This window comes from Oreochromis niloticus, linkage group LG3 (assembly GCF_001858045.2).
Source record: "Oreochromis niloticus isolate F11D_XX linkage group LG3, O_niloticus_UMD_NMBU, whole genome shotgun sequence".
Lineage (NCBI taxonomy): Eukaryota > Metazoa > Chordata > Actinopteri > Cichliformes > Cichlidae > Oreochromis > Oreochromis niloticus.
This window is the reverse complement of record NC_031967.2, coordinates 57,486,970-57,502,157: the sequence shown is the minus strand read 5'-3', so window position 1 is coordinate 57,502,157 and position 15,188 is coordinate 57,486,970. Positions and strand designations below refer to the sequence as shown.

Here is a 15,188-nt window from a genome sequence, read left to right as displayed (position 1 = left end):
CTCTGTAGCCAACATGTGCTCCAGAACTGTAGCAGTGATCCAGCAGAAGACTGGGATCCCACACATAATGTAAAGGCTCCTGGATGTCTTCAGGTGTGAGATGATTCTGCTTGATAGCTCTTCATCACTGAATCTCCTCCTGAAGTACTCCTCCTTCTGAGCATCAGTGAAGCCTCGTACTTCTGTCATCCTGTCAACACATGTAGGAGGAATCTGACTGACTGCTGCAGGTCGGGAAGTTATCCAGATGAGAGCAGAGGGAAGCAGATTCCCCTGGATGAGATTTGTCAGCAGCTCACTGACTGATGACTTCTGTGTGACATCAGACACAAGCTTCCTGTTGGTGAAATCCAATGAAAGTCTGCTTTCATCCAGGCCATCAAAGATGAACAAAAGATTACACACAGTGAGCTTCTCTGCTGTGACGCTCTGTAATGTTGGATAGAAAACATGGATCAGCTCCAGGAGACTGTACTGCTCATCTCTGACCAAGTTCAGCTCCCTGAATGAAAGCAGAACCACCGCACTGATGTGTTGGTTCTCCAAGCCCTCTGCCCAGTCCAGAGTGAACTTCTGCACCAAGAAGGTTTTTCCAATGCCAGCAACACCATTTGTTAGAACCACTCTGATGGGTCTCTGTTGGTCAGGAAAGGCTTTAAAGATGTCCTGGCAGCTTATTGGTGTTTCACAGTGGATTTTCTTCTTGTAAACACTCTCCACCTACCTCACCTCATGTTGGAAGCGAAATTCTTCATTCGGTCCCTCTGTAATGTAGAGTTCAGTGTAGATCGATCTGAGGAGGGCTCCACATCCTGTTTTATTAGTTCCTTCAATCACATGTTCATATCTCGTCCTCAGACTGGCCTTTAGTGCATCTGAAATCTTCTGGAGAGAAACATCTTTTGAAAGAAAAAAGAAACCCATGAATCTAGAGAGCAAGAATACAGTTTAATGTGTCAAAATCACAAAAAGATGTCCAGTTTTCCAAAAATCAGTCCATCAGCAGAAAGATGTTAAGTCTTTCTTTTTATACAGATGCTCTTACTGGCTGTCTGCAGACCAGCTCTGGTTCTGGATCTTTCTCCACACTGGGGACAGGAGGAGGTTTTTGATGGATCCTTCAGAACATCCTGACACAAAGCACAGCAGGACAGTGGCTCCCCAACCAGTGGATTATCTCTGTGAATACCAAGTAAAATTCATTCTAACCAAAGTAAACTCAGAAATACCCAGGTTTAAATACTTTCTGGAAATGTTGTAGGCTACCAAACACAAAAAAACTTCAATCTGCGAGGTAAATTAGATGTTAATCAGTAATGAAAAAAGACACATTAATTCTCATGTTTATAGCTCAGGAATTGTGAATGACTCATAAAAATTTTCTTGGAGTGCATTAACATCTGGGCAAAGATAGTTAGATTTCATAGTTCTTCCTGCTGACAACTAACCATCAGCTCAGTTGTGGACAAATAGTCTATTACATTATATTTATGAGCTAGGGTCATCCTTTAAAATCAATTTTGAATCCTTAGTTAATATTCACGAGTTTTGATTTCCATTAATACCAAGTTAGCTTTCCTATAGCTTTATTTACTAGTCCTAATATTGGTAATCAGCATAAGGAGTCCCAGAAAGCTGGTTTACCAACTCATTATTTTAACCCAGGACTCATCGGTTTAGCCATGAGCACATTTGCATGAATGGTGCGCTGGTGGCAGCATCTAACCAAACACAAACATGGATAAGTGTACTGTTAGCAAAACATCAGTTTTACAAAGGAACATATCTTCATTTGAAAACATATCAAAAGGACAAACACAATATAGACCGAAAGCAACACAGCTTGTGTGCGAGAAAGAAAAAATAAAACAAAGCCAAAAAAATTTATACGAATGCGCGATATCATTAAGAGCTGGTCAGAAAGACTAGAACTAAGCTAGTACGTTAATAAAGTTTAGCCTATTCTGGTATCATATTATAATATTATATCTAATATAATATATAACATAATAATTTAATATAATAATATTGAAGACCGCAAACATCAAAATCATCTTCAGCTCAGTTTACAGCAGAATCAGTCTCTTACTTTGTGACTGAGGGTCCAGGTTCATGACTGAAGACTGGAGGATAATCTCGAGATTTGTCACTGTTCATGGACACAGAGCTGGATCCTAGAAATTCCCTTCTGTGTTCATGTTGCTGACGTCTACAAAATGAAACACAGATTATTCTTCTGCATATTCCTGTTGTTGGCCATTGAGCTAGTGCTCTCTCAGTTTCAGACTTATGGGGATGAAGTTCTGGACATTTTCACAACAGAAATTTCACAACTACTGGGATTTCATCTGGATTCACTAATCCTAACAACAGGAATCAGGATAAAGAGTCACATGATTCTAGTTAATTAGCTGGCTACCTTATAATATTTCAGTATGTACAGATGCTGTTTAAGAGCTTGTTTGGTGAAAAAACAAAAACAAAAACCAATCAAGAGCCTTTCTCAGAAAGACTGAAAACTGAAAACAAGTTAGTACATTAATAAAGTTCAACCAATTGTTCCCCCAATTTTGAAAGACAGAATTTACCCAGAGCTTTTAAGAATTATGCTTTTTTTCTCTCCAAAGAATTTATACTTCCAAGAGCAGTCATTTTATACATTTTGATCGGTAATCTCAAAATTGTCACAGTTTGAGGAGCAAGCCGTGTGGTGTTTGTGAAGGAGGACCCAAGATGAAGGCAAAAGCTGTGATGCGAGTGAGCTTTATTACAGGAGGTGAGAACAACAAAAGCAAAGGTGGCGAGGACAGAACTAAACATAACCTAAACTGGGAAAACTAGAGAACAAACCTGAAACCATAATATGCCGGGATGAACATGAGATGGAGAACCGAGGATGGAGGATGGAGGATGGAGAACGGAGAACAGAGAACAAAGAATGCAGAGAGAGGCAGAGATACACCGAGTTACACAGACGGACCGACAATGAACACAGGCAAGCACACAGTATAAATACAGACACAAGGTAACGAGGAAATGGCACACAGGAGGAAGACACAGCTGAACCTAATTAGACATGAGAGACAGACCTTCAAAGTAAAACAGGAAATTCACAAGCACAAACTCAGGGACACGAACAGAGCACTGGGGGGAGGACACAGGGAGAAAACCTAAGAACTGCAAACCCTGAGAATGAAACCTACAAACTAATAAAGATAACCATGAAGAAATCAAACATCAAATCAGATAATAATAATAATAACCATAATGATAAACACAAAACGCTGGGTCACCGACCCAGCACCATGGCAAAAATAGCCTACTCTACAGGCAGTAAGGATAATTTAGTGACTCCACTCCCACAAACCCCTTTGAAATAATATTGAAGACCGCAAAAAACAAAATCATCTTCAGCTCAGTTTAGAACAGAATCAGTCTCTTACTTTGTGACTGAGGGTCCAGGTTCATGACTGAAGACTGGAGGATAATCTCGAGACTTGGCACTGTTCATGGACATGGAGCTGGATCCTGGAAACTTTGCTCTGTGTTTGTGCTGCTGATGCCTGAAAACACAAGCACAGAATGAAGCCCACATTGTTCTCCTGAATGTCCCTCTTGGTGGTCATTAAGCTGGTGGTCTCTCAGTGTCAGATTCTTGAGGCTGAAGCGCTGGATGTTCTTAACATAACAGTACTTTTTGCAGGGGAAGCTGGAATCATGGTCCTTTTCAAATCACTTTTGAATCTTTTGTTAATATTTTGCTTTCATCCAGGTTTTTCTGTTACAGAAGTTATTTTTCTTTCATCTGGATTAACTAATTCAAAACACTGGTAAACAGGATAATAAGTCACACAAAGCTAGTTAGTTAACTCACTATTTTAACACAAGATCTAGTTACGAGCAAGGGCTCGGAGAGCAGTTATTTTTACAAATGAAGATAAAGCTGCAACTTTATGGAAAAAAAATATGAAGAGGTTAAACACATAATACAGAGAGACAGCAACACAACTGCTCTGTGAGAGGTTGTTTGGCAAAAATAAATAAATAAAAAAATTTGTGATTGGTCAAGAAAAGGGGGGTTGAAACTGATTGCCTTCAGCTTGCCTTTCATTACATCTGAAAGACGGTAAAAGGTCCGTCCAGTCTGTTATGTTAAAAGTGATACAGAATTGTAATTAGGGTTTATCTGTATATGCTTTTGCTAATAGTAAATATTCTTTTACTCTTACAGAAAGATATAAAAGTAAATGGTAATTAAAATGGAATAAATATGATGAAAGAAAAATGCAGCTTGAGTTGAATTGGTTTTAATACCTGAGCTTTTACTGTGATTTGGTGCGTGTGTGTGTGCTGCTCTGCTGGATTCTTTGTACCAGCAGGGAATGTAAACATGCCACACAGCTCAGGTCTTGTCTGAGAGAGCGAAACCTTTAGCTGCTTGGTCAGGATGACTAAGCATGATTTAGGACTTTTTTTCTTCTCATGTTTGCTACGTTGGATAATAAATTCAAGATGATTGGAATTTCATTGTTTCTGCCTGGAATAGAATAGAATAGAATAGAATTCAACTTTATTGTCATTGCACATGTCACAGGTACAGGGCAACGAAATGCAGTTTGCATCCATCCAGAAAGTGCTTTAACCGTGATATAGATATATTACAATATATATTAGCAATAATATAGATGTGTAAGTATATTACAGAAATGGGTCTATTATGGTATGTTATAATGTACACGGTGTGAAGTATGTTATGAACATTCTATAACTATAACTATGTACAGGCTGTAGTGAGTACAAGCTATGTACAGGATATAAATATGAAATAAAAACTATACAGAAATCTGAGATGTACAGTTATACAGAAATGTGAACTATGCAAGTTATAAACAGTTGTAGGATTAAAAATGATCATATGTACAGAATGATATTTACACAGAACTATACAGTAGTGCAGTTAGGATAATTGTGATAGTGATAAAGTGCTAGTGGTTGTGGGTGTGTGTATGTTCAGTCCATGAGTTTAACGTGGGTCAGATGTCAGGAGGCAGAGTTCAGGAGTCTGACAGCTGTGGGGAAGAAGCTGTTCCGGTACCTGGTGGTCTTAGTCCGGAGGCTCCTGTAGCGCCTCCCAGAGGGCAGGAGGGTGAAGAGTCCATGTGATGGGTGACTGGGGTCTTTGGTGATTTTCCCAGCCCTTTTCAGACACCGCTTCCTGTAGATGTCTTTTATGGCAGGAAGTGGTGCTCCGGCGATGCGCTGGGCAGTTTTCACGACCCTCTGCAACGCCTTCCGGTCCGAGGCAGAGCAGTTCCCTTACCAGACTGTTATACAGTTGGTCAGGATGCTCTCGATGGTGCAGCGGTAGAAGTTCACCAGGATGTCTGAGGACAGGTGGTTCTTCCTCAGAGTCCTCAAGAAGAAGAGGCGCTGGTGAGCCTTCTTGACCAGCTTGGAGCAGTTGGTTGTCCAGGTGAGATCCTCGGAGATGTGGACTCCCAGGAACTTGAAGCTGCTCACACGCTCCACAGCCGTCCCCTTAATGTGGATGGGTGGATGTGGGTCAGCATTCCTCCTGTAGTCCACGATGAGCTCCTTAGTCTTCTCGGTGTTAAGCAGCAGGTTGTTTGTGTCGCACCACTCAGCCAGACGATCCACCTCCTCCCTGTAGGCGGTCTCATCGTTGTCACTGATGAGGCCAATCACCGTGGTGTCATCTGCAAACTTAATGATGGTGTTGGAACCATCAGCAGGTCTGCAGTCGTGGGTGAAGAGGGAGTAGAGGAAAGGGCTCATCACACAGCCTTGTGGTACACCGGTGTTCATTGTGATTGTTGATGAGCAGCGGTTATCCAGCCGGACATGTTGGGGGCGGTTGGTCAGGAAGTCCAGTAACCATTTGCAGATGAGGGAACTGATGCCCAGGTCTGTCAGTTTCCTGATGAGTTGTGATGGGTGGATTGTATTGAATGCTGAACTGAAGTCTATAAACAGCATTCTGGCGTAGGTGTTGTTGTTGTCCAGGTGTGAGAGGACAGAGTGCAGTGCGATGGAGACTGCATCCTCTGTGCTCCTGTTCTGGCGGTATGCAAATTGGTGGGGGTCCAGGGTGGGGGGGAGACAGGATTTGAAGTGTGCTAAGACCAGCTGCTCTAAGCACTTAGCGATGATGGGGGTGAGTGCTACTGGGCGGTAGTCATTGAGGCTAGATGGGTTGGAGTTTTTGGGTATCGGGACGATGGAGGTGGATTTGAAGCAGGCCGGTACCACAGCGTGGGCCAAGGACAGATTGAATATGTCTGTGAGCACTCCTGCAAGCTCCCCAGAACACGCTCTGAGAACACGCCCGGGGATGCCATCAGGACCTGCAGCCTTGTGGACATTGATCCTACTCAGCACCGCTCCTACATCGGTGGGGGAGAGAGTCAGAGGTTGGTGGTCTGGCATCATCTGGAATACAGCTTCCAAGAACTCGGCTCCTTTATTATTGCATTATATCCACACAGAGACAGGTGTGTGATGGCCAAGGCATGCCCATTTTTCTCATCCAATGTCTCTCCTTTCAAAGATGAGACCAAAACCAGATTCAAGTGATTTGTTTTTGTGATTATTATTGTTTGATTCTACTTTTGCTTTGGTCCTGCTAAATATTCTCAATCAAATATCCTGCATTTAAAAAGTCTAAATTGTGAACATTCCTTACCTAACCCTTTGTGAAAGAGTATGGTGACAAACTGAGTATTAATCCATATTAGTATAAATAACTCTTACAGGTTATTCCTGCCTTTCAAAAGTAAAACATCCTTGGGGCTTGGCTTTCCAAGCCACCAAATTTATCCCAGTCATTTTCAAATAGCACTGATCTAGAGGGGAGCTGCCATAGCGAATGTGGCTGATGAGGGCTGGGTATATATTTGGAGGGCTTCAAGACAGTTAGAACTGGCCATATCCCCTCACCTCTCCATCAGAACAACAGGCTGTGGGAGATTGTTACCAGCCCTGGTAAGAAAGACTAGAAATAAGCCAATATTTTAATGAAGTTTAGCCTAATCCTCCCCCATTCTTGGAAGACAGAATTTAGCCTGAATCTTTTTAGAATGGTGTCTTTGCTTTCCAGAGAATTCAATCTTCCAAAAGCAGCCTTTTTTTTTTTTTACCCCAATCTGTAATTTCAAATATAACCTGCTCCTGAGGTGGTTAAGCACAATTCAGTTACTCCACTCCCACAAACCCCTTTGAAATAATATTGAAGACCGCAAAAAACAAAATCATCTTCAGCTCAATTTACAACAGAATCAGTCTCTTACTTTGTGACTGAGGGTCCAGGTTCATGACTGAAGACTGGAGGATAATCTCGAGACTTGGCACTGTTCGTGGACATGGAGCTGGATCCTGGAAACTCTGCTCTGTGTTTGTGCTGCTGATGTCTAGAAACGCAAACATAGAATGAAGCCCAGATTGTTCTTCTACATGTTCCTCTTGGTGGCCATTAAGCAGCTTATCACTGTGTCAGACTCATGAGGCTGAAGCACTGGATGTTCTTAAAACCACTGTACTTTAGGGTAAGCTGGAACCATGGTCTTCCTTTTAAGATGACTCTTGAATCCATAGTTAATATTTTTAAGTTTCAGTTTTTGTTTAGGTTTTTCTGTTACATATCCAAGTTATTGGTCTTTCATCTGGATTCACTAATTCAAACACTGGTAAACATGATAATGAGTCACACAAAGCTCTGTGTGACTCATTATCATGTTTACCAGTATTACTCACTATTTTAACACGAGGTCTCGCTACGAGCATGTTCACATGTAAGTTGCTAACATTGGTAGCATCTAACCAAATTAACATCATAGATAAAGTAGAAAAGCAGTTATTTCACAAATGAAGATCAAACAACAAAACTTCATGGGAAAAAATATAAAGACATTAAACACATAATACAGAGTCATGGGAATGAGCGTCACTGATTTAGGAAAATCACCGTGCCATAACTTATTGTTAAAAATATGACTGTGTGAGTTTTTCAAGTGCTTTGATCAAAATGACTGGAAAAGAGCTAAAATATTAATAAAGCCTAAAATACTAATACTAATACTGATAATAATAATAATAATAATAAGAAGAAGAAGAAGAAGAAGAAGAAGAAGAAAGCCTGAAGCCAGGAAGCAAAGTTTTTAACAATCCTAAATGTGTAAGATAACAAACTTCATGACTGTATCGTTAAGACACAGGAGAATCTTATGGATTAGAATATATATATATTGTTATATATTGTAATTTCAACCATGTGCAGTGTTACAGTACACAGTGAAACGAGACAGCTTTCCTACAAGACCAATGGTGCTACATACAACAGAAAATCAACACAGGACTACAAAACACAAAACGCAACACCAGACAGAGGTGAACGATACAGACACAAGACAGTGAAACAGAAAAGTGCAACAATGAGAGTGGGTTGTGCAAAAGACTGTGCACTGTGCAAAAAGTGGTGTTGTATAAGTAAAACAGAAACAGTACTTACTTTGTGCCTGAGGATCCAGGTTCATGACTGAGGACTGGAGGAAAATCTCGAGAATTGTCACTGTTCATGGACATACTGCTGATTCCTGGAAACTGCTCTGTCCTCAGCTAAACTTGTCATCTTTAGGCAGTCTGGCAGAACAACAACAACTGTGAGTGCAGGTTGAAAATCCTGACAAACATATTTATAGAAACCTGGGACTTGTAGAACAGGAAATACAACAGACATATGACACCTAAATACAAACACACACACATAATAAACCTAGTCGACCTGCCACCTAATAAATGAACAGATCCTTGTTCTCTCTTAAAAACCACAGACAGACTGCTGACAGGAAGATGTCCTGACCATGAAGCAAAGATTTAATGTTGTCCATCATGCTTCTTTCTGGATGATGTCACAAACTTGAGTAACAAAACTGACCAAAACAACATTCACAGTTTTTGTTCTAACTTGTGAAACATTCATGTCATGTTTTCCAGTCAGGAACTAATTTTCTGATTATTCTGAAAAACACATAAATGCACTATAACACTCACCGTGTTTTTGTCCCCCTGCTTTGTTTTTAATCCTTTGTTTCCGCCTCACCTTAAGAGAGCAGTCCCTCCCCTTTCCACGGGAAGTTGACTGACTACATTCACTCACACTGTGAGACACAGATTGGCTTTTTGAAGAGATTGATATTTGCTTAAATGCCACCAACATGGAGTCACTCACACAGAGTGCTCAGATTACGAACTAAAACAAATAAAAATATGTCTTCAGATTTTCTTAAACAAGCTCATATTTTTTAAATGTACTTATAGTCTTAGCAGAACCTTTACTGTGTCATGTGCCGATTTAGCACCTGAAGGGTTTGCTCCACCCACAGGTCAAAGGTCAAACCTTCATCTACTCCTCATTTTGCTAAGTGCTGAGATGTTGCTGTCACATAACAAGTACATAAATGAAGACAATAATAATTGAAGGACAGTGTAATCACCAAAAATTTGGTTTCTTGCCCAAGAGCAACAACATGCCATAGAGGGAAATACATTCAGCAGGGAATGATATTCAGCACCCCTGTCATTTCAGCATTAATTTTTAGATAGTTATTTAATGTATTTATGTATTTTATGTAACCATTATCACTCCAGTGGAAACACTTTGGGAAGCTGTGCCTCCTCTGGTTTTCTCCTTGGACCTCCGACACTGCTGTTAAGTTTATCTAGTTGAACTTTTTGGTACAACATTGTTACCTTTCTCTCCACTTCACCTCCACCTAAACTTATTTCTTTATATAGAAAATGCAGCATCTTACATCATCATTGTAACTGTATGCAAACAGTGTCCAGCTTTCTAGCACAAGCTTGCTGATTTAGGATTATTACTAACGTATACACAGGGGTAGGATCAATTGGCCAGTCAGCACAAGTCATAAATCTGACAGGGATTTTTCATGTGAATTCACTTTTTTGTGCAGAGTAGGAACATTTTACTAACATTTCCATGCACATGTTAGTAAATGATGGGCATAATTCTTAAGTTTGCAGTCTTTCAAAGACTTATGAACCCCTCCCTGTTTTTACTTCAGAAAGACAGCCTCTCTGGGAGGCTTATTCTATAGCTGATTTCGTCACTCACAAATTTTCTGCTATAATTTACAACATAGCCTTAGAATAAATATAATTCAGTTCATTATGTGATAAATCTTCAACCAGGGGATTTTTCTATTTGTTTTGTTGTTGTTTTTTATAAGATCATATGTTTAAAAAAAGAAATGATTTAAAAAAAACATTTTTTTCACCATTGTGTTTTGGGAAAATTAAAGTTTTGCTTGTTTATTTTTGTCTTGAATCGCAGGTCGTCTCCATGAATGTTACCCACGCACCTTTTCACATTCAAGATCAAAATCAGAGTTTATGAACATTAGGTCAGACATCACTTTGATGCTGCTCTCACAAACAGGACGATCAGTTATTGATTCATTTATTTTGTCTCATCTTTGCTTTTGTGTTTCATAACATCAGACTTTGCTGAGGAGGAATTCAATGTGACACAAATGTACTGACAGTAAATGTGTCTTTGTGTTAATGGAATGCAGTCCAGCAGCTTTAGGGTGACTTTGTTTCTCATAAACTCCTGATGTGAACTGACATGTTCTGCCATTTATTAAATAGTAGAGTAACAGCAACAGTTTCTGTTTGATTTAAAACCTCATTCATTGTGTTTAGCATTTAAACCAAAATGGGATGTGATGCTAAAATGCTGTAGAAACGAAGTAACATAAATTAATATATACATAATAACAGTAAAACAACAGATTAAGTGAACAGAAATTAAACTAAATAATTAAGAAACACAGGAAGCATAACAGGGTGTTGTCATCAAATTTATATAATCATTTTTGGTGCTCTCAATAAAATGCTGCTGATCCAGTTCCAGAACAAACACAACAAACCACATATTACCCAGAATGATGGCTTAAAACAGTCATCCAGTGTTGTCCTCAACTGATCTTTAGACATTATAAAAATGTTGGGCAAACATTTCTTGATATATGATAGAAAAATAGTCATAAAACCTGCTTTACATCAGATATCAGATGTACGAGGTCGTACCTTTGACCAGCAAAAGCTGATAATCAACCCGACTGTGTATCTTCATGAACTAGAGTAAATAAATAAACTTAACACAGATGCATATGATTTGAAGTTCATGATGCTCATGCCCAATTGTCCGTTGCAGAATTGTTTTTGTACTTTAAAACAAACTCGTGAATCAAATCTAAGAATCGAATGAACATCTGACTAATGTGCTCAAATAAAAAGGATAAATGTTTTAAAATCCACTGCACTGATGACTAAGCTGGTTCTGGGGGGTTAAAGCTGGATGTGTTTTTCTTAAATGCTGCTCAGCATTTCAGCAAAACACATCCAGCTGCTCTTATTTACTTATTTGCTCCACAGCAGAGTTTTGCCAGTGTTATCCTGGATGTACTTCCTGACACTTTCCCAAAGAGGATTTGTCTCTCTGACTGGAGTCAAAGCAGGAACCATGCATAAGCCACCTGAACGTATTGACCACTACACCACTGAAGGCATGAGCTCTCAGCAGATATATCAAATATATGACAGAGAGAAAATTTGGTATGTTTAAATCTGGTCCAATTTGTGTTAAACAGTGGAGGAAGAACAGTGTGTATTTGGAGGATGCTGTTGTCTCTGCTTGTCTTCCTATAAAGGTCACCACACACCACTGCAATACAGCTATGGCAAAACATTTGATTATATTCTTTTATGCAACATTATGAAGAGAGTACATGAAAATGTTTATAAACCACAGAAACTGCACAGTTTTCTCTCCTCAGTGTCTCTGCTTTGAAGTGACCACAGAGAACTGGAGCATTATAGGTGTCATCTTGTTTCAATGGAGACTGATACACTTCACCAAAGAGGACAAAGCAAACAGGTTCTCACAACATGAGTACTATTATTAGCCAAACCAACACACACTGTGGTGAGAAGTGTCTGCAAAAACAATGAAAAGTAGCTGCTGTGGTTTTAAATGCAAAGAGGTTGAAAGCACAGAGTTAAAGATCGTTGACCTGTTCGGTCTTTCTTTTTAAATACCTCATACTAATTGTTAATTCTTCCTGCTAATCCAGCTAACAGATAGTAGATGCATATTTGCTTTGTCTGAACTTTTTAGTGCTTATTGATTAGTTATAATATTACTGAAGGTCTGTGCCCCGAAAGTTACAGTGCACATTACATCATAGTCCATACAGGGTGGACCTGTAGCTGAGTAAACTCTGATAGTTAAGGCCAGAAGTGATGGATTTTATCTGTCCACGAAACCACTTTGAACAAATTTCACCTCCTAACAAGTTCAATGAAGAGGCAACAAGATAAACCCTAAAAAAAACGTAATGATTTAGCAGGCAGTGGCCACAGATCATTGCTCTCTCCTGATCTTTTCTGACTGATCTTTCTTTGGTTTACTTTTTGCTGGTGCCCTTTTCACTCCTGGTAGTGACAACATGTGAGACTGTTTACAAAAAAAAACTTTTACAAATAATTTGTAGACGTCCTTTCCTCCTTTTTTAAAAAAAATAACAACATAGTAGTATTTAGACATGAAGGTATTTAAGAAACCAGTGTGACCACCTGCATTAAAAGCATAAACTGAATTAGGAAACCAGTTTTATCTGACCTTCATCTTCTCAAATCTCTTAGACTGAGTTTCAGACAGCTTAAATATTGCGTTTTCAGGTTTTGATAGCATCAGATTAGGAAAATGTGTCATGGTGTCTCTCTCTGTGTGGCGTGTGTCCTTCCCTTCCCTTAGCAGTGGCTAATCCAGCTCATCTGTGATAAACTGATAATTAAGCCTGGAACAAACAAATTCAGTCACCACATTGTTGTGTTAGCCAGGTTCAATCTTAGCCTGTATTCTGGGTTCTCTGTGTTTGATGCCTTGTATAATTCTTCTCTCTGTGCAGATCTGTCTGCGAATGTCTTGATAATCTAAAATGTGGTCATAATGTTCATTTTCACCCTCACTGCTATTTGAAGTTTCCCACATTGTAAAACTGCACCAAAGTCATTCTAGAAGCAACTCTCACCACAGCATCCATCTTCATAGCACATGTCATAGACACGAGTGAAGTTCCACTTTGGTTTATTTATTTCGTGACAATTCAACAGTTGCCTCAGGGAGCTTCACACTGTAAGCTGAAGATCACACCAACCAGACACATTAAGTGCCAGAAGCTGCAGTTCTCCCAATGTCCACTGAAAATTCCAAAAGCAAATTCTTCCACAAAGATGCTGTCAAACATGTTTACTATGATAACAAGGAGCTGAAAATGGCATGAACCCCATCCCTGAACCTGCAAGAAAGAAAACATGGAAACCAAAATACTACCTGAACTTCATCTGATTGGCTGTTTCTGATTATTTGATATCTTGATGGTGATGTACATGACATGAGTGATGATGTCATCTGCTCCAGTTTCTTTCTGATCTGCTAAAAAAGAAAGAACAATAATATAAATTAAAAATCAAAACAGAGATTAGATTTGAGAAAGTTGTTACTGTGATCATAATGAATGTGAACTTTATTCTACTAAACAAACTCAGACATGAAAGATCAGGAAGTCTGAGTCTCACCTTCAGGTTTCCTGTGAACACATCGTCTCACCAACACAACCAGTAACACCAGTAGAACCACAACACAGAGAGAACAGGAGGAGAGAGTGGTGGAGGAACAATGATGGAGGAAGAGTGATGGAGGAAGAGTGATGGAGATGAAACCAGGAGGAGGTGTGGATGTAGGTGGAGGTGTGGTGGTGTGTTTGTCTAAAATAAAGCAAACACAGTCATTAAGTTGTCGTCACATTGTGAATGTTGAAAGCTGCAGAAACACAGACAGGTGAGTGTGTCACCTGTGACAGTGATCCAGCTGGATGGAGACTCTCCATGACCGCTGATGTCACACTTGTAGAGGCCTTCATCAGACCTGGAAACATGCTGGATGGTCATGTGACCTGTAGGCTGCTTCCTGATGAGGGAGCCATCTTTATAGAAAGCAGCTGGGAGGTTGGAGGGAGTGGTCTTTGTTTTACAGAGCAGAGTGATGTCATCTCCCTCCATCACAGGGAGGACAGGACTCTGCAGGATCACTGATCCACCTCAACACAGAGGCAAACTACAGCATTTCATCCATTTACACACAGCTTCATCAGCACTAACTCCACACACTCAGCTTACCAGTGACTGTCAGGTTAACCATGTTACTGATGGGACCCTCTCTGGACTCACACCAGTAAACTCCACTGTCTGATGTGTAAATGTAGCTGATGTTAAAGGAAGGATTCATTGGTTTTCCCCACCCATCTCCACACTGACTCCTCTGTCGTTTGCTTGTGTTTCTCCTCAGAGTCCATCCAGCAGAGCTGTCGTCCTCCTCACAGCTCAGAGACACAAAGTCTCCTTTAAAGAACTGAGAGCTGCTGGGACTCACAGTCAGACGAGCTGTGAGGGTTACAATGAAAAACTGATGATCTGTTAGACTTTTGTTAAAACAGCGGTGTGATCACCTAATCTTTTATTTCATCAGTTTTATATATCCGTATGCATATATTCTTCAAACATGAACCCATCAGGTCATATCAGTGAGCATTTCTCAGGTTTAAACTGTGACAGAAGAAGGTTACTGACCTTGGTTTGTTGTGCAGCTCAGCAGTGAGATCAGAACTAAAGAGAAATGACACTCAGGTTGATTTGAGGTGAACATAAAGAACAACTCCACACAAACAGCTGACAAACACACAAACTCATCTCTCTGATATATCTGCTAAGACTGTAAATGTATTAAGAAAATAAAAGCTGTTGGAATATACATTAACCCATCCATTTGGTTAACCACTTATTAAAGCTTATGGCCAAAGAGGAGCTGAAACCTGTCACACCTGTCTAATTTATAGTTGTTATTGACATAACAAGATAGACAAAACTCTTATTCTCCTCAGCTATATTTTAAACAGCTTCTTTTAACTAACTATACTGAGTGAATGATTTCAAACCATTGTTTTGACTATGCACTGAATATACTGTCAGTATATAAAAAATATCCACTACATTTAAATAACCCAGTAGAGTCATGTGTCCACTGTGCA

At 39.8% G+C, this 15,188-nt stretch overlaps 1 protein-coding gene across 1 annotated transcript; it reads right to left on the bottom strand.

Annotated features, from left to right (window-relative positions):
* Window positions 1–214: 214 nt before the first annotated feature.
* On the bottom strand, window positions 215–9,156 carry LOC100690354 (uncharacterized). Its single transcript, XM_019357105.2, has 7 exons — window positions 9,067–9,156; window positions 8,525–8,655; window positions 7,308–7,427; window positions 3,444–3,563; window positions 2,090–2,209; window positions 1,046–1,179; window positions 215–899 (listed from the first exon to the last, which is right to left on the bottom strand). Exons 2-7 carry the CDS (start codon window positions 8,596–8,598, stop codon window positions 721–723), a joined length of 747 nt encoding a protein of 248 aa, XP_019212650.1. The 5' UTR covers window positions 8,599–8,655; window positions 9,067–9,156; the 3' UTR covers window positions 215–720.
* Window positions 9,157–15,188: the final 6,032 nt, after the last annotated feature.